At 34.3% G+C, this 27,886-nt stretch overlaps 1 protein-coding gene across 4 annotated transcripts in view; it reads right to left on the bottom strand.

The window, feature by feature from the left end:
- Positions 1-27,886, bottom strand: part of VRK2 (VRK serine/threonine kinase 2) — a 99,252-nt gene that overhangs the window by 34,819 nt on the left and 36,547 nt on the right. For all 4 annotated transcript variants that reach the window (XM_045549656.1, XM_045549658.1, XM_045549655.1 and 1 more), the window contains 3 exons: positions 27,125-27,230; positions 25,812-25,904; positions 7,425-7,557 (listed from right to left, as the gene is read on the bottom strand). In XM_045549656.1, coding sequence (XP_045405612.1) covers positions 7,425-7,557; positions 25,812-25,904; positions 27,125-27,230 — 332 coding nt within the window. The remainder of the gene's footprint in view (positions 1-7,424; positions 7,558-25,811; positions 25,905-27,124; positions 27,231-27,886) is intronic.

Here is a 27,886-nt window from a genome sequence, read left to right as displayed (position 1 = left end):
TTTATATCAAGCTATTAAATGCTGTAGACTAATTTCATCATAATTTTCTAGATAATTTTAAGTGCCTTTTATCAAAAGATGGACAATGAAATCTAAGAACCATGTCAAATATAACTGATTCTTATTAACAAATCACTGAAATAATGATTAAAACATTAGCAAATACCCATAAAATAAACTCATTTTTATAGTTATTCCAAATTGTTATAAAACAATAGGCTGGTATTTACATTTCTACCATTACTTGAATGTTCATCTGTGTAGGGATATATAATCTCCTAAGAGCAATACGTGGCTGTTAAATCTGCTGTAAACAGGTATCCTATTTTATTACATTTCATTAAATAAACTCTGAAAAGTTACTCAGTGAACTTAGTTTTTAATTTAAAAAGTCATTTACTAAGAACAATGCTGCCAGCACATCATAACTTCTTTTGGTTACCATACATAAGTTATTATAAAAGCAGAAGACAAGATTAGCTCTTACACACACTCTATCTTAACTGCTATTAGAGTATTGGATTATTAAAGGCCCTTCAATCTAGCAGAATGCTACAGTCCCATGGGTGCCATTTGCTTTCTGCACAAGCTTCAACAATGTCCTAATGCAAGACTTGGCTCTCATGTTAAAATAAAAACACAATCTCTACCACACTGTTCTGTAGTGATTTCTTCAGTAATAAATCTCCCATTAATAATGGAATGGTTCCATTTGTACAGATGTGTTCACAAGTCCCTTTTCCATTATGGCAATTCCCGATTACCACCACTTAAAAAAATTCACATCCTCTAATTTTCAAAATATGATATTCTGGCACCTGTTCGGATGACACAGGCTACACACAAGAGGCCCTCTGAGGAAAAGCAATCAGAATTAAAATAGAATGAACCTTCCTAGCCACTTTCCCCCTCCCCTCCACCAACTGAGGGATTAATTGATATGAAGCTATAAGTAATGACAAGTCATTTAGATTTCTGAAGCCAATCTTTCATAAACTAGTCTTCATTTGAAATAGCCCTTTGAGAGTTAACTTTACTTCACTATTATAGTTTGGTCTTACCTAATTAAAACACTTTATCATATTTTTCAAGATTTTACTTATTTTCTTTTACTGCACATATACATCAATAACTATGGTTAGGTGATAGTTTTTACAACTGTTTCTACTACTACAGAAATAAACATAATGCTAAAAAGAACATCAAATAGTCACCCTTTTCTGCCATTGAAGAGACAAAAGCATTACATATGTTTCTGAGTACATAACTCTATCTGAAATTCCCTCCTAGGGAAACAAACTGAAAAGTTTGACTTGTTTTAGTAAAGTTAAAATCTTAGACTCTACCAATGATTATGTCTTCTTTCCATCTACTATACACAGAAGAGTAATTTTAATACCTGTTAAATTAATTAAAAACAAATATTCTAGATGACAATATTAGAATCTATATGTGCATGTGTAATTTACACAAAGAATTGATCACAGTTGAAGAGGAATATTAATATCTAACTAGAAAAAATATTTTTTAATTTGAAAGTTGCTTCTTTCATTATACAATTTTTAAATTCATTTTAAAACATGCTAAGTAAGGCAGTAAATGGAAAAGAGCTCTGGACTAGGAATGAGATCCAATTCTGGCCCTAACACTATTACATTTTCAGCTCTAAGATCAGATGATGTTGGGCAATATATTTCTTTTTAATATATTTTCATTCATTTGGATAGAAAACATACTATGAATTGTTTTGTTTCTGAGTCATCTATCTGCATAATTTATTTATAATACATAAGGTTTTTCAGCTGCATTTGGTAATTGATATAACCATTAACAGTATGTTTTCCTATAGCTGTCCTAAAAATCAAACTTTTACTATTGTTTGTAAATGTAGTCAAATTTAGTTATTAATAAAATTTTTCCTACAAACATTCTCAAGTTAGCTTCTAAATATTATTTTAGCAACTGATTTATATTCAGCTTACTAATGTGGAACAATGTAAATCACTTTTTGTTGAAAGCCTGTGGTATTTTCATTGTTCAACTTTTCTAAATTATAAAGTATTGCTAAGAGTAACAATAAAAAAAGGCACAGGTGGGAACTTAAATTCTTCACTAAAAAGAAGATTCCAAAAACAGCTCACAGTGGAATGCATGATTAAAATAAAAAAAATGACATGATTTATGGAGAGCTGCTACTGTGCCAGGCACTCTACCTGCTTTTCTCATTTAATCATTCAAACAATATAAGGTACCAATTATTAACTTTGCTAATAAATAAGAAAAACAAGAGTCTCAGAGAAGTTAAATAACTTACTCAACATAACAGAGCAAAAATTGACAGAGCTCAGAACTGAAATCCAAGTCTTTCAGAATCCAAAGCCTGTGCTCAATCTAACAATTAATTTGCCTCCGTTATTAGTTTTAACACTATTCAAACAACATTATACACATGACTTCTGTAGTGAGGGAAGTATTTAAAGCAGGCATTTTAACTTAAAACACTAAGACATACTGACATAAAAATAGTTGTTTTGGCAAGGAATAACTGAGCTGCATCACTGATCAACTTTTTCATGCAACCATCTTTTCATGAAATGATTTCTTTAAAGCTATTTCATTCTGATAAAGAAGGATCTCTAGTCAAAGTATTTATTTTTAAAGTTTTAAATGGTCCTTCCAAGCTGGTACAAGAACAGCAGAGAAGTGACCTTAGAGAACTAGTGCTTATTCTAGACAAATCGGAGTAAAATTAACCAGGCTCATTCACTAAATGGAATGAAAGAGGAATCAGGAGAAAAAGAAAAGTCTAAGAGTTAATTCCAAAATGGTTCTGCTGATTTGCCTAAAGTGTTTTCTGTTTAGTTTTATTTCTCATATAGAGTAATATTATGGAGTATGAAGAAAACAAGGTTTGGTAGAAAATAATAAAGTGAACTTGATAACTTTTGCCTCAAGCAGACAGGGTTTAAATGCCCAAAATATTAGTATTTGTGCTCAGAAATGACAATGAAAAAGCAGAAAACATCTGAATAAGATGCTCACCTGACAGAGTGAATGGTGACTATCTGCAGAACAAATTTAAAGTTTATTCTCCGTTTTCCAACCGGGAACCTATGTAATTCAGTGTTTTGTCAAATAGGATATGTAAAAGAGCTGGTAAATTTTATGGTGACCATGATTTACTGCAATTCCAAAAAGGATATTAGGAAGGTAGAATGCAATGTGTCATATTTCAAATAAAATATTAAACTCAGGTTTCTTATTTTCTCAGAAGTTTTTAAATTCCAAGCCCTAGTTTTTTTGTGAAACACTACTGTGTGAAGCAGGAAAGGTTACTCAACAGAGCAAAGGTATCTTACATTTGGCCAACAAAATAGTTCAACTAAAAAGCCAAGATATATGCCAAGACTTTAAAAGTCACGATTAAATGTAAAAAGTGGGCTTATGCCAATATAGAAAAAAGTATTCATTATTGGTTATTTAAACATTACCCAAAGACTATTTATAGCAGTCAAATTTACATGAAAGAAGAAATAAACAGTATATTATTCTGACTAGTAACAGATGCAACAGGGAATGTTAGTAATTTGATGGTTTAGCTTGCTATCTTATCATAATAGAAAAATGGGTTACCTTTTTTGAATTATTGGTTAAGAAGATAAGCAGTGCGTAAACCATGTTATTTCCCCAAGTTTGGTAACATGAAAATACATTCTCAGTTTCTTTCACATATATTTTGTAAGCTGAAGTATTAGAGTAAAATGAAACCATGCAAGAAATAACACAAGCCTTGGATTTCACATACCACAGCTATTGGCAAAAATAAAAAACTATGTAATATATTTCTTTCCTTGATACTGAATATATTACATAAACAAATGGACATTTAAAATGCAATTTAAATATATTTTATGGTCATCAATGATGTCAAATTAAAACAGGTATTATACACTCAATGCATAGGTCTGAAGTATTTAAAAAAGCTCAATATGTTAAATGCAGTATTTCTCTAGAGAAATTAGGTATTGACTGCATGCCTCAGTGAGTAGAAAAATCTACAAAAATCTATATCACACATTGATCCAAATATTGCTTTTTAACATTCCTAAGAATGTAACAAATTTTAAAATAGTATATTTGACACAAATATCATTCTCTTTAATTATCAGGCAACAAGCCCAAAATATGTCAATGTTTATACATGCTAGTTTTTATGAAGAATAAAAAATTAATAATGGAAGAAATAATCCCAACATACATTACTCTGATTTTATACTAAATGAGGCACTTTAGCCACTTAGAAAATACCTCTAGGTCACACAAGAGAATTGAGTTTGGAAGAATAAACAGTTTTCAAAAATATATGTACATATATAGATGTATGACAGTTCTAGGAATAGTTATCTATCCTTTCATCCATCTGTCCATCCATCTCTATCTATCTCTGTGCATATTTTTTGGTTTGTGATAACAAGATAATAGATAAAATGTTTTTTTTTCCCTTTCAACTACCCTCCTTTTACATAAAGTTGAATCAGAAAATGCTTAAGTGAAACAGCTGATTACAAAAACCCAATTAATCCACAGAAAAATGAGATTTAGCTTCATTTTTTGAATAATCACTACAAAAAGTAGCAGAGACCGGATAGTCTGATCAGGTTAACAGTCCCTATTTAGCACTAAGCTCATAAGTCAGTTTTACATTGAAGCCTGCATATTTCTCTTGGCCTGACCAGACACAGATAAAAGTACCTAACACTTCTGCTTTGATAACTAGAAGTTCTATATCCTTATGACAATACTTTTGCTCTTTATGCTTTCCTTTGCATTATCTTTCCTCAGTAGTTATTTGATCTCATAGCTGGACTGGTATAGAAAAGATTTTTCTGAGATTAAACTATATAGTGACTGTACTAAAAGTAAACACATGAATATTTATAAATCTGACCTGCATTTACCTATAAGGATTTATGGCACTGTTTATTCTGGTTTCTAACTATGGCTAAATGATTATTTCTTTTCTAATAAAATCCTAAACTGAGATGTTTTATTTTGGAAAATTAAATATAAAACATTAGGAATGAATACTATTCAAACATTTGAAGATATCAAACCTCCTATTTTATACTCCAGACTAAAACTGCATATTAAAATGTCAGCAAATATGTGTGTATGTATCTATGTCTGTATGTACAGATGTGTATGTATGTGCATATATATGTATGTATGTATATCTATATTTATATCTGAATCTACTAATACATATAGATATCAATATTCCTAGTTTAGTGTAAATCCTATTTAAAATGCATTAGGAGAATCTACTACATTCTTTGATAAAAATGAATATTCACTCCAGCATATAACTTTCTAGCAATGACCAAAAATATTCCTCCTGGGGATGTAATGTCATCTTTCTAGGATCACTCTCAGTTCAATCTTCTCCCCAAAGACCTAGTGTGGTGAAATCTACCCAATGCATTCAACATGTATTATGATTTAGGGAGAAAAAAATTTCAATAGGCTACAGAATAAAAACCTGTTCAAATCTTTCATGAAGACAGTACAATGAAAACACTACCCTAAATTACGAAAGTAACTGAAGAAGACTTTCAGAATTACGGCAGTCCAAACAGTGACCAGACCAACACATAACAACTCTACTTCCCCTTCACATCATAATGGTTTCTTAGCTATTTTAATACTCAGAACCAGATTGGAGCAATATTAGAGCTATCACTTAAAATAAATGGCCCAATCACAAGCTGGTATCATTATTAATATAACTGGACCAATGCTTATGAATCTGTATGATGAATTCCCAGTTATACCACTATCTAAAAAGTACTTTAAGGCTTCTGAAAATTCTATTAGGTATAATAGAATAAATCTGACAAAGATGAAGAATGAAATTGAATGAACTTTAAATTGAAAAAAAAACCACTATCAATGAGCATTTAATTCTTATATTTCTTAATTTAATTAAAGATATGTCTCATTTTATCTTTAAGTATTCATTGATTTATAACAATGTGAATGGCAAAACATTATACAACACTACGAAATTTCTGAGTGATCATCACTTTTTTAACCAAACTATACTTGAAAAAAAATTGTAGTGATTCATTTTATTCTGATCAGGAATACCAAAGCTAATTTCCATTTCAGAAAATTTAACCGATGATTCTTTCTGAAAAGAAAATACACAACTGATATACTTCTTTCACTTCTTCATTGGCCTACCTTAAACTAGTGTGGATTTTAATTGCTCTGGAAAGTGATCAAGACCTTCTACATTACATGGTCAATGGCCCTTTTAATAGAAAAGGCAATAATATACCATTGTTTTCACCAACTAAAACTTGTTAGAAAGTATCAGTTTAGGGTTCAACAACCATTAATAAGTGCAAATGTCTAATTATTAAATGAAAATGTGGTCCTTTCAAAGCTGTTTAAAAATTATTTGTTTGATCTAGCATATTTGAAAATACTTTTATAAACAAAGTTCACAAAGAATATAATTTTGAAAGCCAAAGTTTTTCAATAATCACCATTTTTTCACTAGCATAACATTAGAATTGACTTTTTGTCTTGCTGACAGAGCAACTAAGAAAGTACAGTTGCATTGACCATATTGATTGTGAACAAAGCAACCATCAGTGGGACTCTGCACCATATATTTTCAATATTGACCTTCTACTTCCTTTTCCATGGCTTTCTGGGTCGGCTATTGGATTTGGACTGCAGTGTAATAAACAGCTAAGGTTTAATTAATGGTAAATGAATACAAGACATAGGTTATGACTTTAACTAATTAGGGAATTGTTGAATTAAGTCTGCCTTGGAATGCAAGGCAGTACAATCAATATCCAATAAAAGGACTATGTATGTAATTTACCTGCAAATGTGTTTCCAATACCATCAAAGTGAGTTTAAATAAGTAAGATATATGAAAGGCAACTAGGAGAGATTTCCACAAGTTAACACTTTATAGTTTCAGAAAAGATATCCTTATTGTTGAGAGATGGTATCTTCTAAAGCTCTGATAATGGCACAATGGAAAAACAGGAATAATCATTCACATGTGCACCTTCACTAAATCTGTGATATTCACTACAGCAAAAAAATTCAGCGCTGACCTCCAAGTTTAACCTATACAAACTAGTGATTTTCTGGCCAAAATAAGCATCAAGTTTTGCTATGTTGATACCCTTTTGCTCCCTCATCACTTGTCCTAGTCTGTATCTCCTCTCACTGTTAGAAGAAATATTAATTGGCATAACAGGAATTCACTACTTTTGAATAAAATCTTACCAGTGCTCTCATTCTTCAAACTATTCAGAGGTCATTTTATGCAGCCTTATTACCCTTGACTCTAATCATTCTTCTGAAATAAAAATAAGGAAAAGAAAAAAGAAACTCACCTACTCCCTTATGGGCATCCAAGCTAGTAAACTCTATTGTCCCATTATGGCCTTTCCTAGGATTTTCCTGATACTGTTTGTGGTTCCCACTGGGACAATATCTGTAGGAAAGTCCATAATCTGCAAGATAAACCTGGAAGACATGAATAGACAAATGAATAATGCTTTTGTCCTCTGAAAATATAACCTTTTTAATTAAGTCTTAAGGAACTGATAGGTTAAGAACAGCCTCAGATCTACATTTTATTAAACCAAATGGTACCTTAGGATAAAGTAGATACAACGGGGGGCCATAATAACTAACTTTCCAACTTAAATCCTTACTTCATCATTGGCATATCTTATTTCTGAGTTGACTTAGATTTTTAAACTTTTTATTTTCCTCCTAAATTCCCTTCCTTCCAGGTGGGCATCTAGACATCATAAACCACAATATGTCTTTTTATCTGTATTCATGCAGTTTGTGAGGCTCTGCCTTTTCTCATAACCCCTCCCTGAAACATAAAACTGTTTCAAGCAGGAAGGAGAGATGATAGCAAACATTCAAATACACAGTTGACCCTTGAACAACTCGGGTTTTAACTGTGTGAGTCTACCTTTACACAAATTTTCTTTTGCCTCTGCCACCCCTGAGAGAGCGAGAGCAAGACCAACCTGTTCCTCCTCTTCCTCCGCCTACTCAACATGAAGACAATGAGGATGAAGACCTTTATGATGATCCACTTCCATTTAACAAATAGTAAATACATTTTCTTTTCCCTATGATTTATTATTTTTTAATTTCAAAATATTAAGGGGGTATAAATGTTTTTGTTACATGAATACTTTGTATAATGCTTAAGTCAGGGCTGATTTTCTTAATAATATTTTTCTATAGCTACTTCATTGTAAGACAAAGTATATAATATAGTATATAATATATATATCATACAAAATACATATTAACTGTTTATCTTATTGGTAAGGTCAACAGTAGACTATTAGTAGTTAAGTTTTGGGGATTCAAAAAGTATATGAAAATTTTCAACTGTGCAGGGGGACTCAGAGCCCCTAACCTGGCATTTTTCAAGGGTCAATTGTAAATCTAATGTTACAAAAGTTACATTAACAAGAAATATAAATATAGTGAATAAACTATATGAAGTAATGACTCAAAAAAAAAAACCCCAAAACACCATCATGTTATCTGTATTTAAGAATGGAACATCAGCACAGCACTTTTGGCTTTTCAGATCATCACTATTACCTTTGTAAGTCACTCAGAATTGCAAGCAGAATACAGATCGTTAAAAGTGAGGTAGCAATTCAAGTGAATTTACCTCAAATTACTTTTAGAAAGAGAAGGAAGATGGGAGGAGTAGTTTTACAGATACAGCATACATTGGATGGAGAACTGTTTTGACTAGACATTTATTATGACATGTAGTCAGAGAACAGTAGTTTCCAACTATGTGTTACCATACTCCCCCTCACCAAAAAAAAAAAAAAAGCAGTTTCAACTTTTCAAAGGTATCATTTTATATACATTTCTTTAAAATTTAGCAATTTTGGCAATGTTTCATAATGTAACTTCAAGATAGTATTGAAACATAATCTGCACTTTAAAATATAATATCTATTAAAAGAAAACTCAGCATTTGAATTTTAGTTTAAGTTTTTGGCTTTAGGGTAGTCTAAGTAGGAGATATTTTAAACTTTTAAATATAAAGAGCACAGAGTTTTCTTCATTTGTTGGAGTAACTTGCTAGACTGTCTGAAAACAAATATTTCAGTTTGCCTCTCTTTCCCACAGATACTGTTTATCAACATGGCCTCAGAAGTAACTGATCTCACTGCCCTAAGTAAACTAGACACCTCAGGATCAGATATAGAACCAGTTGCTTGCCTTCACTGTTTCTGATGCATTTTTGCCTTTATTGCAAAAAAATAGACTTCACATTGCAAAGCAGATATCCCCAAATAGTATACATTGATAATTCAACAAATGGAATCATATTTATGCAAATGGAATACAAGAGACAAGTTTACTATTTTAAAAAAGAACTATCAAGAGGCTTTTTCTGTAGTCATTAGCCCCAAAATTAAGTTCTAAATTTTATGGAGTACCTACTATGTACCATACACAGTACGCTAGGTGCTTTACATTCACTGACCTATGCCATCATCAGAAAAGTCCTGTAGGGAGGTACCATTATCTCTTATTTATATGGAACCTGAAGCTTAGTGAGGGTATGTGAATTGTATGGCAAAATAAAGTCAGGATTCTATGGTAGTTTTGACTGTAGAGCCTTTACTCTCAATCACTGTCAAAGGAAATCGTACCAGACAAGTTAAACAGATAAGGAAGACTTTATTCAACACTATTGCAATAAGGGAGCGAGACTAGTAGGGGAGAAAGTTTGAACTCAAATCCACTAAAACAAAAGGTGGTAAAGTTTTTAAGCACCAGGGAGAGCTAGTGCAAAAGTACTAGAGGAGGTTAGGGGGAGGTTGGCCAATGTGATTAAGCCATCTATGTTTGCTAATTGGTGCTTAGGTTCCTACCTTCCACAGAGACTGCTGTCCTGCAAAGGGATGAGTCCCATTCCTGGGTTGTAAAACTAGCAAGAGGCTGGCAGAAGATTTACATTTCAAAATGGCAGGGACAGAATTTACGATTTCAAGTTTTCTCAAGTAAATGTGCTTTAAAAATGGAGGTCAGGGGCCTAAAGTCAGGACGAAGCCTGTCAAAAGTTTACCCAAGCTGAAGGGAACTTTAAGGCTGTCTTGGTCATTACTGAACTATAGGCCTCAGGGTTGTGCTAGGTTGCTTCAACTTTGAAGGGCGGTAGAGAGTTCACATATAAAATAAAGACAAGAAGCTAACAATACAATAAAGAAGACATACTTAACTGTTTGCTATTTTAGTCAATGACTATTTCAGACTAAAAGTTATTTAAAATATGCATGGTTGCAACCTCGAGGAGCATAAATTCTAAGGAAAAAAATCTCTCAAGCAACACTTGCTATTATTCAACCAACCAGAAATGCTCTTGGTGATTTTAATAGAGAGTTACAGGTAGGATTCAAATAATCATAAAAGGCAACTGAACAAAATAGTAAAGTTTAAGATTCCTTTAGCAAAATGAATAACTATCCATCCCTACCCCCACACCTCCAGATATATCTTCTTTTTTTTTTTTTTTTTTTTCCAGTTTGGAGTTTTATCTACTACTTTAGCATATGGTTCAAAATATTTATATTCTTGTAGATTCTAAGAATTCTCTTAGAATCTACAAGATATTTATATTCTAAATATATTTTAGAGTATTTATATTTATATTCTAAATATATATTCTTAGAATTCTCTTAGAATCTACAGGAATATGAATATTCTTTACAGAATTCTAGGAAAAATTCTCTAAAATTCACATGAAAGTTTTGCCACTAGCATATATTAATATATTTTTAAAATACAGACTATGGGGCACTACTGTAGAGATCTAGGAGTGACTGCCTTTGGTGGATAGGAATTATATGTGAGAGTAAGTAAAACTAATAATCTGTCCCAAGTAGTCAGAACATTGACAAATTTTTTGACTTGTTGGGGCTCAGAAAATAATACCCCCAAATATGCTACTTCGACATATTGAGTGTTTTGAATTAAAGAAAATTGAAAGGCCTCAGAAACAAGCCTCAGAACCAAGGTCTCTCTCTGACCTTCCCCTATCCCCTCTCTCTTACCCCTTTTCTTGCTGGAAGCACCAAAAGGGGCTTTCTCTGAAGTTCCCTTATCTGATTAAGGGAAGCTCCTCTAGAAGAAATGCAACTGTCTTAAAACTCCCTCTCTAAAAATATCATCAAATAACCAGAAAAGATGAACCACCAGAGAAAACACAAAAAATTGTAACCACACCCAGATAGACTTTTCATCTATTTTTCTGAGGGCAGCTCCAAGAGATTATCTGGGATCCTCTATCTGCATAGTAAGACCACCTTTGCTCACAGTGAATTTCCACCCCTCACCTTCCTGCAATTTGCCACAAACTCCCCCAGAGCTCAGAGAAACTTTGTCCCAGGCCAATTAATTGTTCTTTGGGCTCAATCATTTCCCTTACAAATCATTTACCGCTAAAACTGTCTACACCTCCCCCCACCTCCCACTCTCGGCCCTTCTTTGAGCCTCGTATTTGCGGGACCTCTGTGTCCATGTACACGTTAATAAATTTGTATGTCTTTTTCCCTGTTAATCTGTCCACTGTCAGCTCATTCCAGTGAATCTTCAGGCAGGGCAGAAGGAAAGTTTTCTCTTTGACCCTAAACACTCAGATTAGGTCAAACTGAGAGTTCTATAATACTAAGATAACAGTAGAGACAGCCTACAATTTTCCTAGAACAATTGAAAGAAAGGGGGAAAAAATGGATGGAAAATGTTGTCAAACAAGAAGAGGAATGGAGGAAAGGAAGTAACATTTTTTGAGGCTCCATTATGTAATAATCACTAGGCAAAGTACTTTTCACAAGTTATTTCATTAAATCCAGACAACCACACCCAGCCAGGCAGTACTGGTTTTACTTTACATATGAGAAAGCTGAGCATCCCAGCAGTTACTCACAAATAACTTGCCCAAGTCACAAAGCTAGTAAAGGATGAAAGCAGGATTCAAATCCAGACCAGTATGACTTCCAAGTTCCATTCCCTTTTTTAAACAATGTAGAATTGGGGGTTCTGTCAATTTCTGAAATTATATTCAAGTCAAAAATAAGTTTAAGAAGAACTCAATCTATAGTATGGGTCACAGTCTAAGTCCTATTTTTGTATGCCTCAATGCTAAGAATGATTTTTTTTTACATTTTTATAGAAAGGAAAGAAAGAAGGAAAAAATGCAACAGAGAACCATATGTGACCCACAGAGCTCACAGAAGCCTAAAATATTTGCTATCTGACTCTTTACAGAAAAAGTTTGCCAATCTCTAATCTAGAATAAAATTTGGTTTCAGTTAACTTGTTTTATATATTATCTTTTTTTTCCTCTGTGAAATCGAAAATAACTAGCTAATATTTTTCACTTTAAGTATAAATAATACCCCTGATTTTAAACAAGCCTATCTAGGAAACTCAAGATTTACAACGGGATTGGGTAAGGGGTGACTATTTCCATGATAGTAAGACTAGCCATAGGAATGTATAAATGGCTAGCTCCTTAAAGCATTTTAAATGATTTTCTTTTTATGCACTTTTTCTGCATGCAATAACCAATTCCATTCTCCATGAGTACAAGGGACAGCCCTACCTGCTTCCCTTCACTTTGACTCAGAGATCTATTACACTGTACTGCCTCTCATATGGTACTCACTTTTTCTCACTTTTCTTAGATATTATGTTTTTTAACAACTTTGTAAGGTAGATAGGAAAGATAGTGAGGGATTCTAGGTGTCCTGGGGATGAAAGTGGGTGCTGTTGCCCTCATCTTGGTCCTGGCCAACCCTAATTCTCCATATCTGGGGAGGAGGGAATATCTTATGAATCTGCCAATCTGAACTTGGTGCCCCAGCTGCAAAAGAATGCAGAGGAGACTCTAGCCCACAGCCCAAGCCACATGGGTACCAGAAAGTCCAGAAAGTGACCTAGAACACACATGTGCAGTAAGACTCAGGTCATGCAGTTCCCCAACCATCCAAAGTGATTCTGTGGTGAAGTGTGAACCTGTGACGTGATTCTGTGGTGACGGGGAGGTCCCTATCCAGATACCACAAAACAAGGCCCAGACCATAACCAAGCTCTCCTTTTGCGCACTTCATTTGGCTCTCACTTGGCTGCAAAAATGGGTCCAGTCATCATCTGTGTCGTATGTATCATGTTCTGTAAACCTGTATCTTGCTCTTGCTCCATAATCCTATCTTTCTCTCCTCAATAAACCCCATTTTCGTGCTTGTCTAACTTTGGCATGTCTGGTCATTCTTTGGCCATGAGCGTGCCAAGAACCAACGTTTCAGACTGAAACCTGACAGATGTATGTCATTTTCCACATTTAATAGATCAAAAATAATGTATGCACCCAGATAATGCAAGTTAACCAATACTAAGTACAGCTTCTACAAGGGTTTTATTGTTTTAGTGAACTCAGCCCTGCCAATTAGATTCAACATCTAATTTGAACTAATTCTTTCATGGACTTTCAATTTTAATATTGAAAACACTATGTGGTAGCCACTGAGGTGCAATGTCATCAAGAAAGAAGTGGCCTTTCACCTGTGAGGAATGCAATGCAATAAGCTGACAGGCTCCAGGGGCACGGCCACTGGGACCTGACACAGCAGGCAAACCAAGGCCACACTCTTCCTGGGCAGGACCCACCAATGGCTGATCATGGAGAGTGTGTGGTCATTTCTTCCCAACTAGAGTCTCTTCTAATGGGCAATCTCTATTTTGTCAGATCTGCATCATAGTCCAAGGCTCTCTCTCCCCAGTTCTGCTTCTTGTCTCCTTTCCTTTCACAAGTGTCAGATCAACATTCCACTCTTAAAGCTTTCCCCGTCTAATCCTGCTTCCTCCCCTTTTATCTATTATACCTCCTCCCCCTCCCCCACCAAAAAGCCCTTGTACTTGTAATTGTGTCTCAGCATCTGCCTCCCTGAGAAGCCAATTTGACACAGGTGGTCAATAAATCATAGCCTTGAGTAACAAATGAAATGAAGATAAACAAATTAGCCTTTGAGTATGACCATGAAAAACATAATTTTTCCTGTACTAAGCAGGCCTGTCTCAAAAATCCACTTCCTATTTTACTGAGCCAGATTTTATCCATGTATGTCATATTCTCAAGTTCTACACTTAGTTAAGCCTTTACTTCCAGTCTCCTTTGTTTCCTGATGCTTGGAGGCTCTCACACTGCTTTATTTTTCCAGATGGATGGGTCAAGCTAATGGTTAAGAAGGACCCTATGAAAGGTTCTTCACGGTGATCCCCTCCAGGGATATCCCAAGTACTTTTATCCACTTCCTACCATGCTGCCCGGATTCACCACTCACACCTGAATCCTATTTTTGTATATAGCGATCCCTTTAACTACAAGGCAATGTATTGCGTTTTCACCCATGTCCACATGAATCTGCTATTTTAACTATATACAAAGTTACTTAGCTTTTCTTTTACTTATATCTTGGCTCCACATTTAGAGGCTGTGAGCTCCCAGGGGACAAGAGATCAGGATAATGTTATATATACATTTTTGTATCTATGACAGCAACTATTCTAAGGCCTTCTGCACCGGTCTGAATAAATTTTTTATTGATTTGACTTGATGCTAATAATTGGACAAATTGAACTAAATTCTTTTCAACAGATATTTGAGTGCCAAGCATAATAAACTATCAGGAATTGTACACTTTAAAATGGAAATAAAAAGAAAAAGGAATGCACATTTATTGAATACTTGTCATGTAAGAGCATTAAATGATTTACAGAGGTCAAATGATTATCCTTCATGACCCTAAGAAGTTATTTTAAGATCTTTGGGGAAGAGAAAATAGGATGAGTAAGGTGAGGTGCTCTGTGTAAGACAAATAAATGTCTAGTAACTGGCAAAGCTGGGATTGGAACCTAAACCAGTCTGACTAGAAGGCTGTTTTTTTCCATATGTCCCATATAGAGGACAGGGAGATGGCATAAGGATATCTACAGACCTAGAGATAACCTGTATTCTGACAAAAGCATGATAGTTTATGAGATTTCACAGCAAGGAAAGGATATTTCTAATAGGAAGACTCAGAGAAAGAAACAACATTTAGTTGGGCCCTGAAAAATATCTAAGATTTCCACAGACAGAGACAGAGAAGAAGTAACACACAACAGGGAAAACCAGGGCATGGGTCAGTGTGAGACGTGACCAGAAAGGTTGGTGGAAACACAACACAAGCCGGAAAAAAAGGTTTGCATCAGTTTACAGAGAGCCTTGGAAGTCATGTTATGAACCTGGGACACAATCTTTATAAGTAAATAGATGTCACTGAATGTTTTTTTGGCAAGCAATAAATAATATTACTAGCACTAGCAGCATCATAAGAAGGAAATGGAAGCAGAGAGTCCAGGCTAGAGGCAATGGGAGGCTGGACCAGCGTTCTGGTGAACAGAAGGGAAACGAAGAGAGCCGTAAGTTACTGGGAAGTGGATTGCAAGCGTCAAAAGGTAACTCCGAAAACAGTTGAACAGTTTAACTCTGAAAACAGTTTAACTGGCTAGTTTAGCTGAGTATTCAATAAATAGAGAAAAGCAACACGTAGCGGAAGAGGAGATTTGGAAAGAAAATTATTTAATCACTTCTGTACCAAAAGCAAAATGGCTGATCAGTGACTAACACCCTAATTCAGCTACCTCCTGGTTCTGTCAGTTTATGGAGAACTGAGTGACAGAGTAGTAGTCTACGGAGAAAAGTAAAAGGCTTCCTTCCCACCAAAGGTGACTGCCTTCCTGTCTTCCTTGACTGTCAGCCTGGCTCAAATGAAAGCATTTCTCAATACTTGATATGATGTTGATATGACTGATAGGAGAAAATAAGCTGAAGAAGGGATACAAGACATTTAGAGCTTGCAAAGAAAGAAGCAGGACACTAATGTGAACAAGTGTCACTGTCCATTGGGATGTGACCACCTAGTAAATCACATTTGTTCACTATCTTAGCTCCACCATGCAGAGTCACATTAGAGAAGAGATGCAGATACAGTCCCAAAAATGAGGCTCACTTTTGAAGAGTGATGTTCAGTAGATACACTAAATTTTTCCTGTTGTACAATCTAATACCTTATCCTAATTTAGACTACTTTATACAGTTAAATCCTTTTAATTAGCATACCCTATTGTAAAACAAAAAGGTGCTAGCTTACTTTTCAAACATGAGGTTTATTAGAATAAGCATGAAGATATATTTTTCTAAACTATAGTTTGACACTTTATCTTTTAGTGAGCCGTATAGTCTGCAGTTTGTTTTTTGATGGAAGCAACATGTGCTTATTCTTAAAATAATCTGCTTATATGTTGGATTTTTTCTTCTTAGATCTCATAATTACCTATTCATATTTCCAATCTGGAATTGTATCCTTTATGTTTCTTTATATTTACTATTCACCGAGAGTAGAGACTTCAAGACACACCCATGAAGTTATACGAACAAGCGCCAGAGAAGTCACGCCTCTTACCGCTATCACTTCACTGCACCCACTGCCCTGCAGGCCCGCGGCTGCGACTGCCTTGAATGGTGCCATGAATTCACATGTCAAAACTCTGAGGTATATTTAGCAATATTCTAAATGATATTAGCATTTTGACCCCATGACCTGCTTTTCTATTCCTTCCTGACAGAATGTGCAAACCTATTTGATCAAATAGGACTGTGACTTAATATACTTTCCACACTTTTGGGGGAAATTCCCTCAATAGTTCATAGTGGTTGCTTCTTTACTAAAAATACCTTTACCTATCATAGAAACCTTTCCAATTACAGTCTATTTCCAATTTGTCCTTTTGACACAAGTTCTGAAGGATTATATAGAGAAACCTATAATACCGTCTCTTTTTAATTTTCATCTATATCAAGACACACAACTTGTATCTATCCTTTAACAAAATAAAGAAGCAATGGAAGAGGAGAACCTGGATTGCATCCACTTAATGGTCTTCCTTTTTGTCTAATTCAAATCTGAACCTAATCAAGACTTTTCAATATGTCACTAAGCATTCACAGAGCTTGGTATATCTGTAAACAGCAGATACTCACAAAATGTTAGCTGATACAATTTGATTATCATTGCTATATTACAAAAAGATTCAACATATATAAGGTGTGTCTACATAAAACATAGCTATCCAGCACTGGAAATAGCCTACTTGTTCTACACTAACTATAAATTATATTAATTTCAAAGACAGCATTTGAGGTTGTCAGCAATAGCACCATTCTTACATGGGTAGCCCTTGGAGTTCAATGATTTTAAACAGCCCCTAATCAAGGATACCTCTTAATCCATCCAATTTACACAGTTCAATGAGTAATTCAAAATTCAGAAGGGCCATTTTCCCACACTAATTTTTTTTTAAAGCCTGAAAGTAACCCTATGTAACCCTTTGTGAATCAAGATGCTCAAATATTTTGGTCATAAAGAGTTCTTTGGTCACATATGTATCTGGCTTTCAGAAATAGAATTATAACCACTGGATCTCACTAGGCACTCAATAAACATGTAGTGAGTGTAGACTGCAAAACACTAATTTTCAAAAGCATTCTCTTGGGAACTATATTATTGGGGATAGATGATTTGTTAAATGGATCACTGTACACTTATAGAGTACATACATTACTAAAGTATGAAAACTTTTCCCCTTATCGTAGAAATTAGACCCTTAATGTTCTAGTTCCTATAACTAGGAGGATGTCTATCATCAAACTACATACCTGGGGAGAACTATACTTATTAAGTCTAATTCATTACCATTTTCTTAATATCTAACTAGAATATAAGTCTTGTTTCATAAATCTAAAGAATTATTGTGGAGAAAAATAAGATAAGGTGTTCTTTTGTTATCAGCATAACAACCATAAAAAACTTTTCTAATTACTAAGTGCTTACTATTTGCTGGATGCTAGTCTAAAATCTTTACATGTTTAAATAATTTGATCCTTAAAATATCACTTTGAGGGAGGTATCATTATTCTTATCTTTAGAGGACAAAATAGGTAAAAAGAGACGATAAAAGGGGTAAAATAACTTGGCTACGATCACAGAGGTAACAAGACATAGAGCCAGAACTCAAACCCAGGGAGTCTGATCCCAGAACTCAAATCCTTAACTACTCTACACTGAATCCCCAAAACTGAAAGTCACACAAAATAGAGCTTCAGAAAACAGGCCCAACCTTCTTCTGTCAAACCTTTTGTCTGGGATTAGGAAAAAGTAAACATCTTTCTTTTTATATCTTCTTTCTGATCCTGTACAAGGACACTTCTGAATAAATAAGTAGACTACATAATGAAGTGGGGATCCCAATAGATCCCATTATATATGTTAAAGCAGCGGTCCCCAACCTTTTTGGCACCAGGGACCAGTTTCATGGAAGATAACTTTTACACAGACTGTGGGGTGGCTGGGGATGGTTTTGGGGTAATTTAAGCACATTACATTTATCATGTAGTCAAATTTCTCTACTAAAGATAATCTGTTTACAGCCACTCCCCAGCGCTAGCATCACCGTGCCTCAGTTCCACCTCAGAGCATCAGGCATTAGATTGTTATAAGGAGCACGCAACCTAATCCCCTGCATGCACAGTTTACAGTAGGGTTCCTGCTCCTATGAGAATCAAATGTCACTGCTGATCTGACAGGAGGTGGAGTTTATGCGGTGAAGGTGATGCCAGCCATGGGGAATGGCTGTAAATACAGATGAAGCTTCACTCACTTGCCAGCTGCTCACCTCCTGCTGTGTGGCCTAGTTCCTAAGGCCACAGACTGGTACCAGTCCACCACCCAGGGGCTGAGGACTGCAGTGCTAAAGAACTAACTTCTTGAAGGCCTTATGTGTAAGAACAAATCATTTTAGGAAGAATAACTGGTTTGGCCCCACCTGGAGTGGCCATAGGCAGAATAAAAGTAGATACTTCTTTCTGCCCTCTGTTCCCAATTTTCCTTATTTTTCTCTTTCCCTATTCTGTTGCTCAAAGCTTACATATGGCTAAAATACACACTGGTTTTCACGATAAGGTGTTAGCAATTTACATGGAATAGAACATTATCTTGAGATTCCTATTAAAATTATTTGGAAAATTTATGATCCCAACCTCCACCCAAAGATTTATGTCTAAGTCCCTGTATTAGTTTTGCAGGGATACTATAACAAGATACCCTGAACTGGTGCTTAAACAACAAAAATGTAATGCTTCACAGTTCTGGAGGCTAGAAGTCTGAAATCAAGGTGTCAGCAGGACTGGTTTCTTCTGAGAGCTGTGAGGGATAATCTGTTCCATGCCTCTCTCCTCGGTTCTGATAGCCTCAGGTATTTCTTGGCTTATAGATGATATTCTCCCCATCTCTCCATATTGTCTTCCCTCTATGCATGTCTGTATTCGAATTTCCCCTTTTTATTATAAGGAATCTGTATATGGATTAGGGTTCTCCCCAATGATCTCGTCTCAACTTGATCACCACCAAGGGCCTTATTTCCAAATAAGGTCATATTCACAGGCAGTAGGGGTGAAGACATCAAAAGCTTTTGAAGGGACACAATTCAACACATAGTAGTCACCATTCTCAGTTACTCTTTGTGAATATGCTAACAGAGTTTTATCCATAAGAAAATGCTCATAATGGCTACATTAAATAGTAAAGGTCTCTTAACACAGTGACTAGATCTCACCCAATAGAAATTTAAGAAATGTACAAATAACTTGGTTACTGTACCTGGCTATATACTACAACCAGCTCCACTTGGTTGGTTTTGGCTATTACTTCTGAACATTGATTAAGTGACAGATTTACTTATGCATTAATCTATTCAATTTCTCACTTATTTATTGAGAACTTATTATATTCCATGCTCTGTGCCAGCTGCTGGAAACATAACAGCAAATGAAACACAATCCCTGTTTTCCTACTTATACAAGAAACTTGCTCTCCTGATAAACATATAACTGAAAGGAATCACATTCACCTGGTTCTGTACCAGTAGTTTCTTAAATCATATTTGTAACTAACAACCAGTTCTATCCAGTGAGTTGGAGGCTATGAGAGAGAAAAGAGACAAGAAATTACATGATATAAATTTACTCAACTTACAGAAAGGAAAGCTATGGCACAAAAAAGACTACTGAAAAAAGTCATAAAGAAAGGAAAAGAGCGCAAGTGAAACTGAAATAACAATTATCTGTATTCCCATATTCTCATAAATTTTAGGATAAAGAAGAAAGTGGGAGAAATAAAATTGTATCTGATATTAAGGAATGATTGTTAATTTTGTTACCAGTGTTAATAACATTGTGATAATATGGTGAATTGCCCTTATTTTGGGGAGATGCACACATACTTAAGTATTTAGGTAAAATGTCATGATATCTATAATTTACTTTACAATATATCAGTCAAAAAATAGATCAAACAAAATTTTTAAATGTTAATTTTTAAATTAAAGTGATAGGCATATGGAGTTCTCCATTTTTCAGTATGTTTGAAAATTTTTTAAATAAAAGGTTAAAAATAGTTTATTATCCTAAAGGCAAAATTATATGTTTAACAGGTTCTTACTTGCTTCAGAGTCTTATTAGCACTGGAAAATAAACTTCACAAAAATTGTAAATATGGAAACTACAGCTTCTAAATTATAATTATTATGCTGTTTTCTTCAATATTTTCTACCCATCACTACCTTCCAAAATAACACTCTAGTAGGCCATATTCAGATGCCTATCACTTGCATAATATATCAAAATAAGAATTTTTTAATATGGCTCTAATCTGATTACACCCATGTTAAGAAAGAATTTTGACAATAGGAACACTGTTAAGCTAAAAAATGCATGTGATTAAACAATTTTAAAATATTTTAATAAACATATTAGAGTTTAGTAAAACAGCAGTACTAACACATTACACAGTTAGATGGAAATAAAATTTGGGGTTGACTTTATTTTCATTTGACAAATCATACTGAAAGAACCCTAAAATAGTTTATAGAACTGATCTGTGAAAAAGAGATACATAGGAAATTATTAAAGCTCAAAAACAATATATTCATATGACAAATAGCTATCCTGAAATAAAGAAAAATTCAGTGAAAGTATATATTTTAAAAATAATCCCATTAAAATAAAACTCATAAAATACTGATTTTAAAAGTCCAAATAAATAAAATCACAGGAACAATTTCCAAAATCTCTTTTGCCTAACTGAAAATATACAGCAGAACCTCCCTAGGAAGGAAAAAAAGAATAACATGCATCTTACTGCACGCTATGAGTGACTATAAACACCACTATGTTATTTAATCTATGATATAATCCATCCACATGGTAACAGAATACTTTATAGTAGCCTCACCAGCTATATTACCTATTAATATTATAGTATCATCCAGCTAAGATATATACTACTACTCTAGAGATAATGAAAGATAAGGATATTATTAGAACTAAATTTTATATATGTTCATATATAGAGGTGACCAGAACTTAATTTTTATATGTTCAACAAAGGAAATGCTACTTCTAAGTGTATTATGTATTATACGTATCTAACTGTATTATGTGCACATTCCATGTAAAATTCTTACAAACACAATCACACTCCACTTTACAAGCAAGCATGATTGATAAATGGATTGTGTTAGAATTCCCTCTAGCAAACAGTGAACAAGCAGCTTTAATGAGGCTTATGACCCTACCTACCCTATGAATATCCTAGGAAATCTGAAAGTGTGTATTTTGCTACCAGATACTACCGGTCAGGTGCTACAATTTCTTCTCCCAGATCATTATTTTTTTTCCTAAATTTAAACTTTTTAACTTCCTTAACTGTACAAAAATAGGCAAGACACTTTGGAAACACTAACATTACCTCCTGCAATGAGCATTAAGTATTTGGAGAACACACTTTCAGAGAATCATAGAATTTTAGGGCTAGAGAAAACTTTTGAGATCATTTAGCCAAAGTCCAAACAGGTTAAATGATTTGCTAAAGGCCACAGTTCTGCTCAATAGCACAGCTGGAACTTAGTACCCTCACTCTCAGTTCAGCACAACTCCAAGTAGCCAAGAAGGCACTGTGACAAGTGTTTTTAAAAATCACAGGTATCCTGCATTGACATGAAGAGCTGTTCTTCTCTGTGAGGGCTGTCCTCTTTGACTTAGTAGGCAGCTTTGGAACAGAAACACATGGAGCATGATGGGGCAAGGGGCTTAGCAATCAAGGTATTCCTGGGCACTAAGTGAGATGACAGATATTGCATCAAGACTGGCCCCATGTCTAAAACAATCAATAAGTATTTCTTGAAGGATTGATTGTAGGAAAGGAACACAAACATATGTGCTATAAGAAATACAAAAGAAGAAGTATACCTACCTATAAGTCTTAAAGAGTTCGTTCTAGTTCTGAATGTAAGAAAACACAAGGCAAGTGAGACCTGAGTGCCCACAAATTTAAAATATACATTTGGAGATAAAGGACATAAGAAAAATGATAAGGTCAGTATAGACCAGAATCATCAAAAAGGCTTTATGTAAGAGCAGGAATGTAAGCTGGTGCATGAAATATGCTTCTAATCAACAAAGGGGTGTCCTTCCAGATGTGAGGATAGCGTCTGTACTACTGAAATAAAAGTTGTGATTTTAGTTAAACTGCTTCAACTTTCTTCACTAGTGACACCAGGAGATACAGCCAAATGGATGTTACTCAAAATCACTACTCAGTATCATTTTTGGTAATGCCATCAGTAATGAAATCAACTCATAGTCGTCACCATTCTCAGTTACTCTGGCTACAAAGTAGCCAGAATAGCCAAAAATTTTTTGGAAAAAAAAGAACAAAACTGGAAGACTCACACTACCTAATTTCAAGACTATGAGGCTATACTAATCAAGATAGTATGATATTGGCTGTATATTAGAAGAGAGTTTAATAACAGTCATTAGAGATGATTAATATAAATTTAAATTACTAGATATTCCTATACATCTGCTATAATGACTAAAATTTAAAAATCTAATGGAACTAAGATGTGGAGCAAATGAATTATCACACATTGCTGATGGGAATATATAATGGTAAGATTACTCCAGAAAATACTTTGGCAGTTTTTAAGTTAAATATACACTTCCGTATGACTCAGAAATTCTACTTCTGTTTACCCAGATGAAACTAAAACATATGCCTCCACAAAAGATTGTAGATGAATGCTAGAGCTTTATTCATAATTGTCAAAAACTGGAAACAACCCAGATATACATCAACAGGCGAACAAAATTGCAGTAGTTTTCAGTGGAATACTACCCAGCAATAAAAAGGAATGAACTACTAATGAAATACAAGGATAAATCTCAAAAGCATTACACTAAGGAAGACGGACACAATAGAGTACATACCTTATAATTCCATTTATATATTTATATATATTCCTGAAAATGTAAAAATGTAGGAGCAGAAATCATTATCAGAGGTTGGGGGCAAGAGAAGAAAACTGACTATAAAGGGAAAAGAGGGAACTTTTGGGGATAAAAGAAATGTTCTGTATCATGATGATGGTAGTGGTTACATAATCTACACATGTGTCAAAACACATCAAACTGTATGTTTAAAAGGGTGACTATTGTAAATTATATCTCAATAAACCTAACCCTAAAAAAGTATGCAGACTTTTAAAGGCTTTTAATATATATTAACAAATTTCCCTTCCATTAACTTAATTTATTCTCTTACTCCTATTTACCTTACATTCCCAAAGGGATTATACAAGTGCCGGTACCTTCATCAGCCTCAAGATTAACAGATTGTTATTTTAAATGATTTCAATTTGATAAATCCTTTAAAAATAGTGCCTCGCTGTTTTGATCCCCTCATCTTTTTACTTTTAGCAAAGGTGACATTTTTTTCATCTGTTTCTAGGACAGTTGTGTTTCTTCTATTTTGTCTGTTCATTCCTTTTGGGCATTGCTTTAAGAAAGCATTTGGTGTTTTTCTTATTTTTTTTAGTGCTTGCTAGATATTCTCAAATATTTGTCATAAATATATTTTACAATTTCTCATTTACCTTTCACTTTTTCAACTTTCTTAATAAAAAGACATCTTAAAATTTTAAATTTGTCAGTATTTTCTGTTTAGATTTTTTTCTCTTGCATTTTTATTTAGAAATTTCTTTCCCATACAGAGATTAAATATTTAACTACATTTTTTAAAATTTTTATAGACTCAATTTTTTAAGTCCTTAAACCTGTGATGAGCCAATAGCTACTACTTATGTTTAGTTATTTAAATATTCAGTTCCTCAATATTAATGTTTTCATATTTAAAAACATAAGCCACATTTCTTAAATAGCCTTTTTAAGAGAAATTTTATATTCAATTTAGCTAAATTTAAAGCAATTTAGGTAAGATTGACTGGAAGGTACAGCACGTTCCCATATATCTCCAGTGCCCACACATACAGCCTCGCCCACTATCAATATTCCTCACCAGACTGGTACATCTTTTACAACAGATGAACTTACATTGACACATCATTATCACATAAGTCCATAGTTTACTTTAAGGCTGACTCTTGGTGTTGTACATTCTATGGGTCTTGACAAACATATAATGACACGTAGCCGTTACAGTATCAAACACAGTAGTTTCATTCCCCTAAAAATCCTCTGTGCTCCATCTATTTATCACTCCCCTCTCTTCAAATCCCAGGCAACCATTAACCTTTTTATTGTCTCCAAAGTTTTGCCTTTTCCACAATTGGAAATTGTGGAATTATGCAGTATAGTCTTTCAAATTCGCTTTTTTCATGTAGTAATATGCATTTAAGTTTCCTCCATGTCTTTTCATGGCTTTATAGTTTGTCTCTTCTTAGCACTCAATACTCCATTATCTGTATGTATCACAGTTTATTTATCCTTTCACCTACTGAAGGACATCTTGGTTGCTTCAACGTTTTGACATGTATGACTAAAACTACCATAAGCATCTGTGTGCAGGTTTTTGTGTGAATGTAAGAATGTAAGTTTTCAACCCATTTGGGTAAATACCAAGGAGCACAACTGCTGGATGGTATGGTAAGAGTATTTTAGTTTTCTAAGAACTGCCAAACTGTTTTCCAAAGTGGCTATATCATTTTTCATTCCTATCAGCAATGAATGAGAGTTTCTGTTGCCCCATATACTCACCAGCAGTTGGTATTGTACTAGCCACATTTCAAGTACTTAACAGCCATGTTGGACAGTCAGACACAGAATATATCCGTCATCACAGAAAGTTCTACTGGAAATGCTTCTCTATTTAAAACTTTAGTTGGTTATACAGTCAGAGAAGAGGAACTAATGTGACAGCTATATTTTTTTTCTCTGCATAAATCCATTCCTTCTCCCACTGGATTTTGATGGTTCTTTGTTTATCTATATTTCAAAACTTCAAATTCCTGCTCAGCCATTTCTTAACTATGTGGCCACTAACATATTATTTAACCCCTCTCACTCTCAGTTTCTCATCCTAACTACTCCTTAGTTTGATGTAAGCATTAAATTAGATAAGCAAGGTAAGACAAATTATAACATTGACTATGTCAAGCCCTCATTTGTAAACTCTTCTGAGTTAGGAGTTTGTTTGTTGAATGTTTCATTATGGTACTTTCAGGACCTTTACCAAAAGCAAAAGCTAAATATGTGTATTTACCCGATCTGGATTTGTGTAACCCAAAAGTAGATTTGCTGCTTTTATATCACCATGAACATATTCATTTTCATGTATATATTCCAGTACATCCAACTGTGAAAAGAAACAGATAATAAAAGGTTGTACTGCTATCTATTTAGAACTCATGATCAACTTGAACATTTTGAATACAGAATAACATGGGATTTTATTTATATTAACAATGACAAAGTGATATATTTCACAATTACCGGTTCATTACTCTGTTCTAACATATCACATCTTCTAGTTGCTCATCCTGGAAAAAAGTTAAATAAAATGATCCTCTAATATCAAGTGTTTTAATTGAACCTCTGAAGGAAGGAAACCAGAATTCAAAAATGCTTATGCCATTGCTCCTGATAGCCCAGTGGCCAAACCACACTGTGCAAAGAGGAAAAATACAGCATAAAATCAGAGACCCACAGTGAAATAATCATGAAACCCACTCAGCAATTCCTCACCCAATAATCATAAATCAAGTCTTGAGGACCTCAGAACAAAAGACCATGTCCATGAGTACAGGGAAAGGCATTCTTCCTCTGTATAGTAATAGAAAACTCCTTAGTTTCATCTTTAAAGCCCTTCTGCCTTCCATGTTACACACACTTAGTGTTCAACAAACATTTACTGGCTGGGTGGATGGATTAATGCATGAATGGGAAAATTAATGTGTTCTATTTGCCACATCCCAACCTGATATGAGTAGCTTTATTCTATTAAAAATGGAAAAAAAAATGGAGACTTTGGCAAACAAAACGCAAGCAAGATAAGACAAATATGTGGTATAAACAAATGTGTGCATGGGTGCTATTAAGATTTCATCGCTTCTTATTTGGCAAAGTATATATTATTCATTGCCACAACTAATTATTGCCACCATCCCAGACTCATAATAAAAACTTCATAGTACCCCCAGACCACCATGTTTAGTATGGAAAAAAATATCTTTTGTCATGATTTTCATTGTTACAAATATAACTGACAAAAGAAAGGTTATTCTTACTGCAATGAAAGCTTGTTCTGGTATGTAAAATAGAGCTGTGAGGGGGAAAAAAAGGATTAGACTGTAGAACCAATGCCTAATTGAGTTTGCAGTGCCAAACACAGCACATTCTGTCACTTACAGAGCCCACAGTTATCAATTTCACCAAAATACCCTCTACTCTCAATAACTGACGTTTCTGGAGCAATAATCCTTCATTCTCTGATAATTCCACAAAGGGCACATATTTGTATATTTTAACACATAAATAATATGAAAATGAAACGTGAAATCAGTCATTCCTTCTTACCATTCGGATACCCAGCTGCAGGACGGTTGACTTTTTAAAGGTACCATTCTGGTCTGAGATCTTCTGTAAATCTATTCCTAGTCTTTCCATTACCATAAATCTGTAACTATAAGAAAGAGACATCAAAAAGAGATCTTTCTGAACAACTAATGCTTAAAACTGTCTATTAATGAACCTGAAACAAGGAAAAATACTCTTGACCTAAACAACCAGGTATGATGCAAGGGAGGGGATCGAGGTATGAATACATGGCGAGTGCCAGGCGCACTGTCTGGAGAGTGGGAGCGGACGCGCTTGGGACTCTGACTCGGGGGGATGGGCGGGACAGGGACAATGTATATGACCTGAACTTATGTACCCCCATGATGAGCTGAAATAAAAAAAATAAATAAATAAACTATAGAGAATCAACGTACATTAACAATCCTGCTATTCTTTTGCAGAAAGATATTACTATTTACTTTGCAGTTAGTTTTCTAGTAGAAGAGAATGCTGCAGTGAACCGTGCATTGTTTAAAAAGAACAGTCTTTTTAAATTAGATAGTGCTGAATTTAATTCATTTTTACTCTATCACCTTCTTGCCATGTGACCTTGAACAAATTATTTGTCCACACAAAACGTTTTATTTGTATTTGTTTCTTGATCTTATAAGATATTTATTGCCTCTATACATTTATAAATATGTCTTTTTAAAGTACTCTTCTTTTTCCTTAACATTTGCCACCCTCCACCCTTCTTTTATTCCCTTTACTTAGATACCC

The sequence above is a fragment of the Lemur catta genome, chromosome 4 (assembly GCF_020740605.2).
Source record: "Lemur catta isolate mLemCat1 chromosome 4, mLemCat1.pri, whole genome shotgun sequence".
In the NCBI taxonomy this organism is placed as follows: Eukaryota; Metazoa; Chordata; class Mammalia; order Primates; family Lemuridae; genus Lemur; species Lemur catta.
Note: the sequence above shows the minus strand (reverse complement) of the source record. Positions and strands in the feature narration are given on the sequence as shown.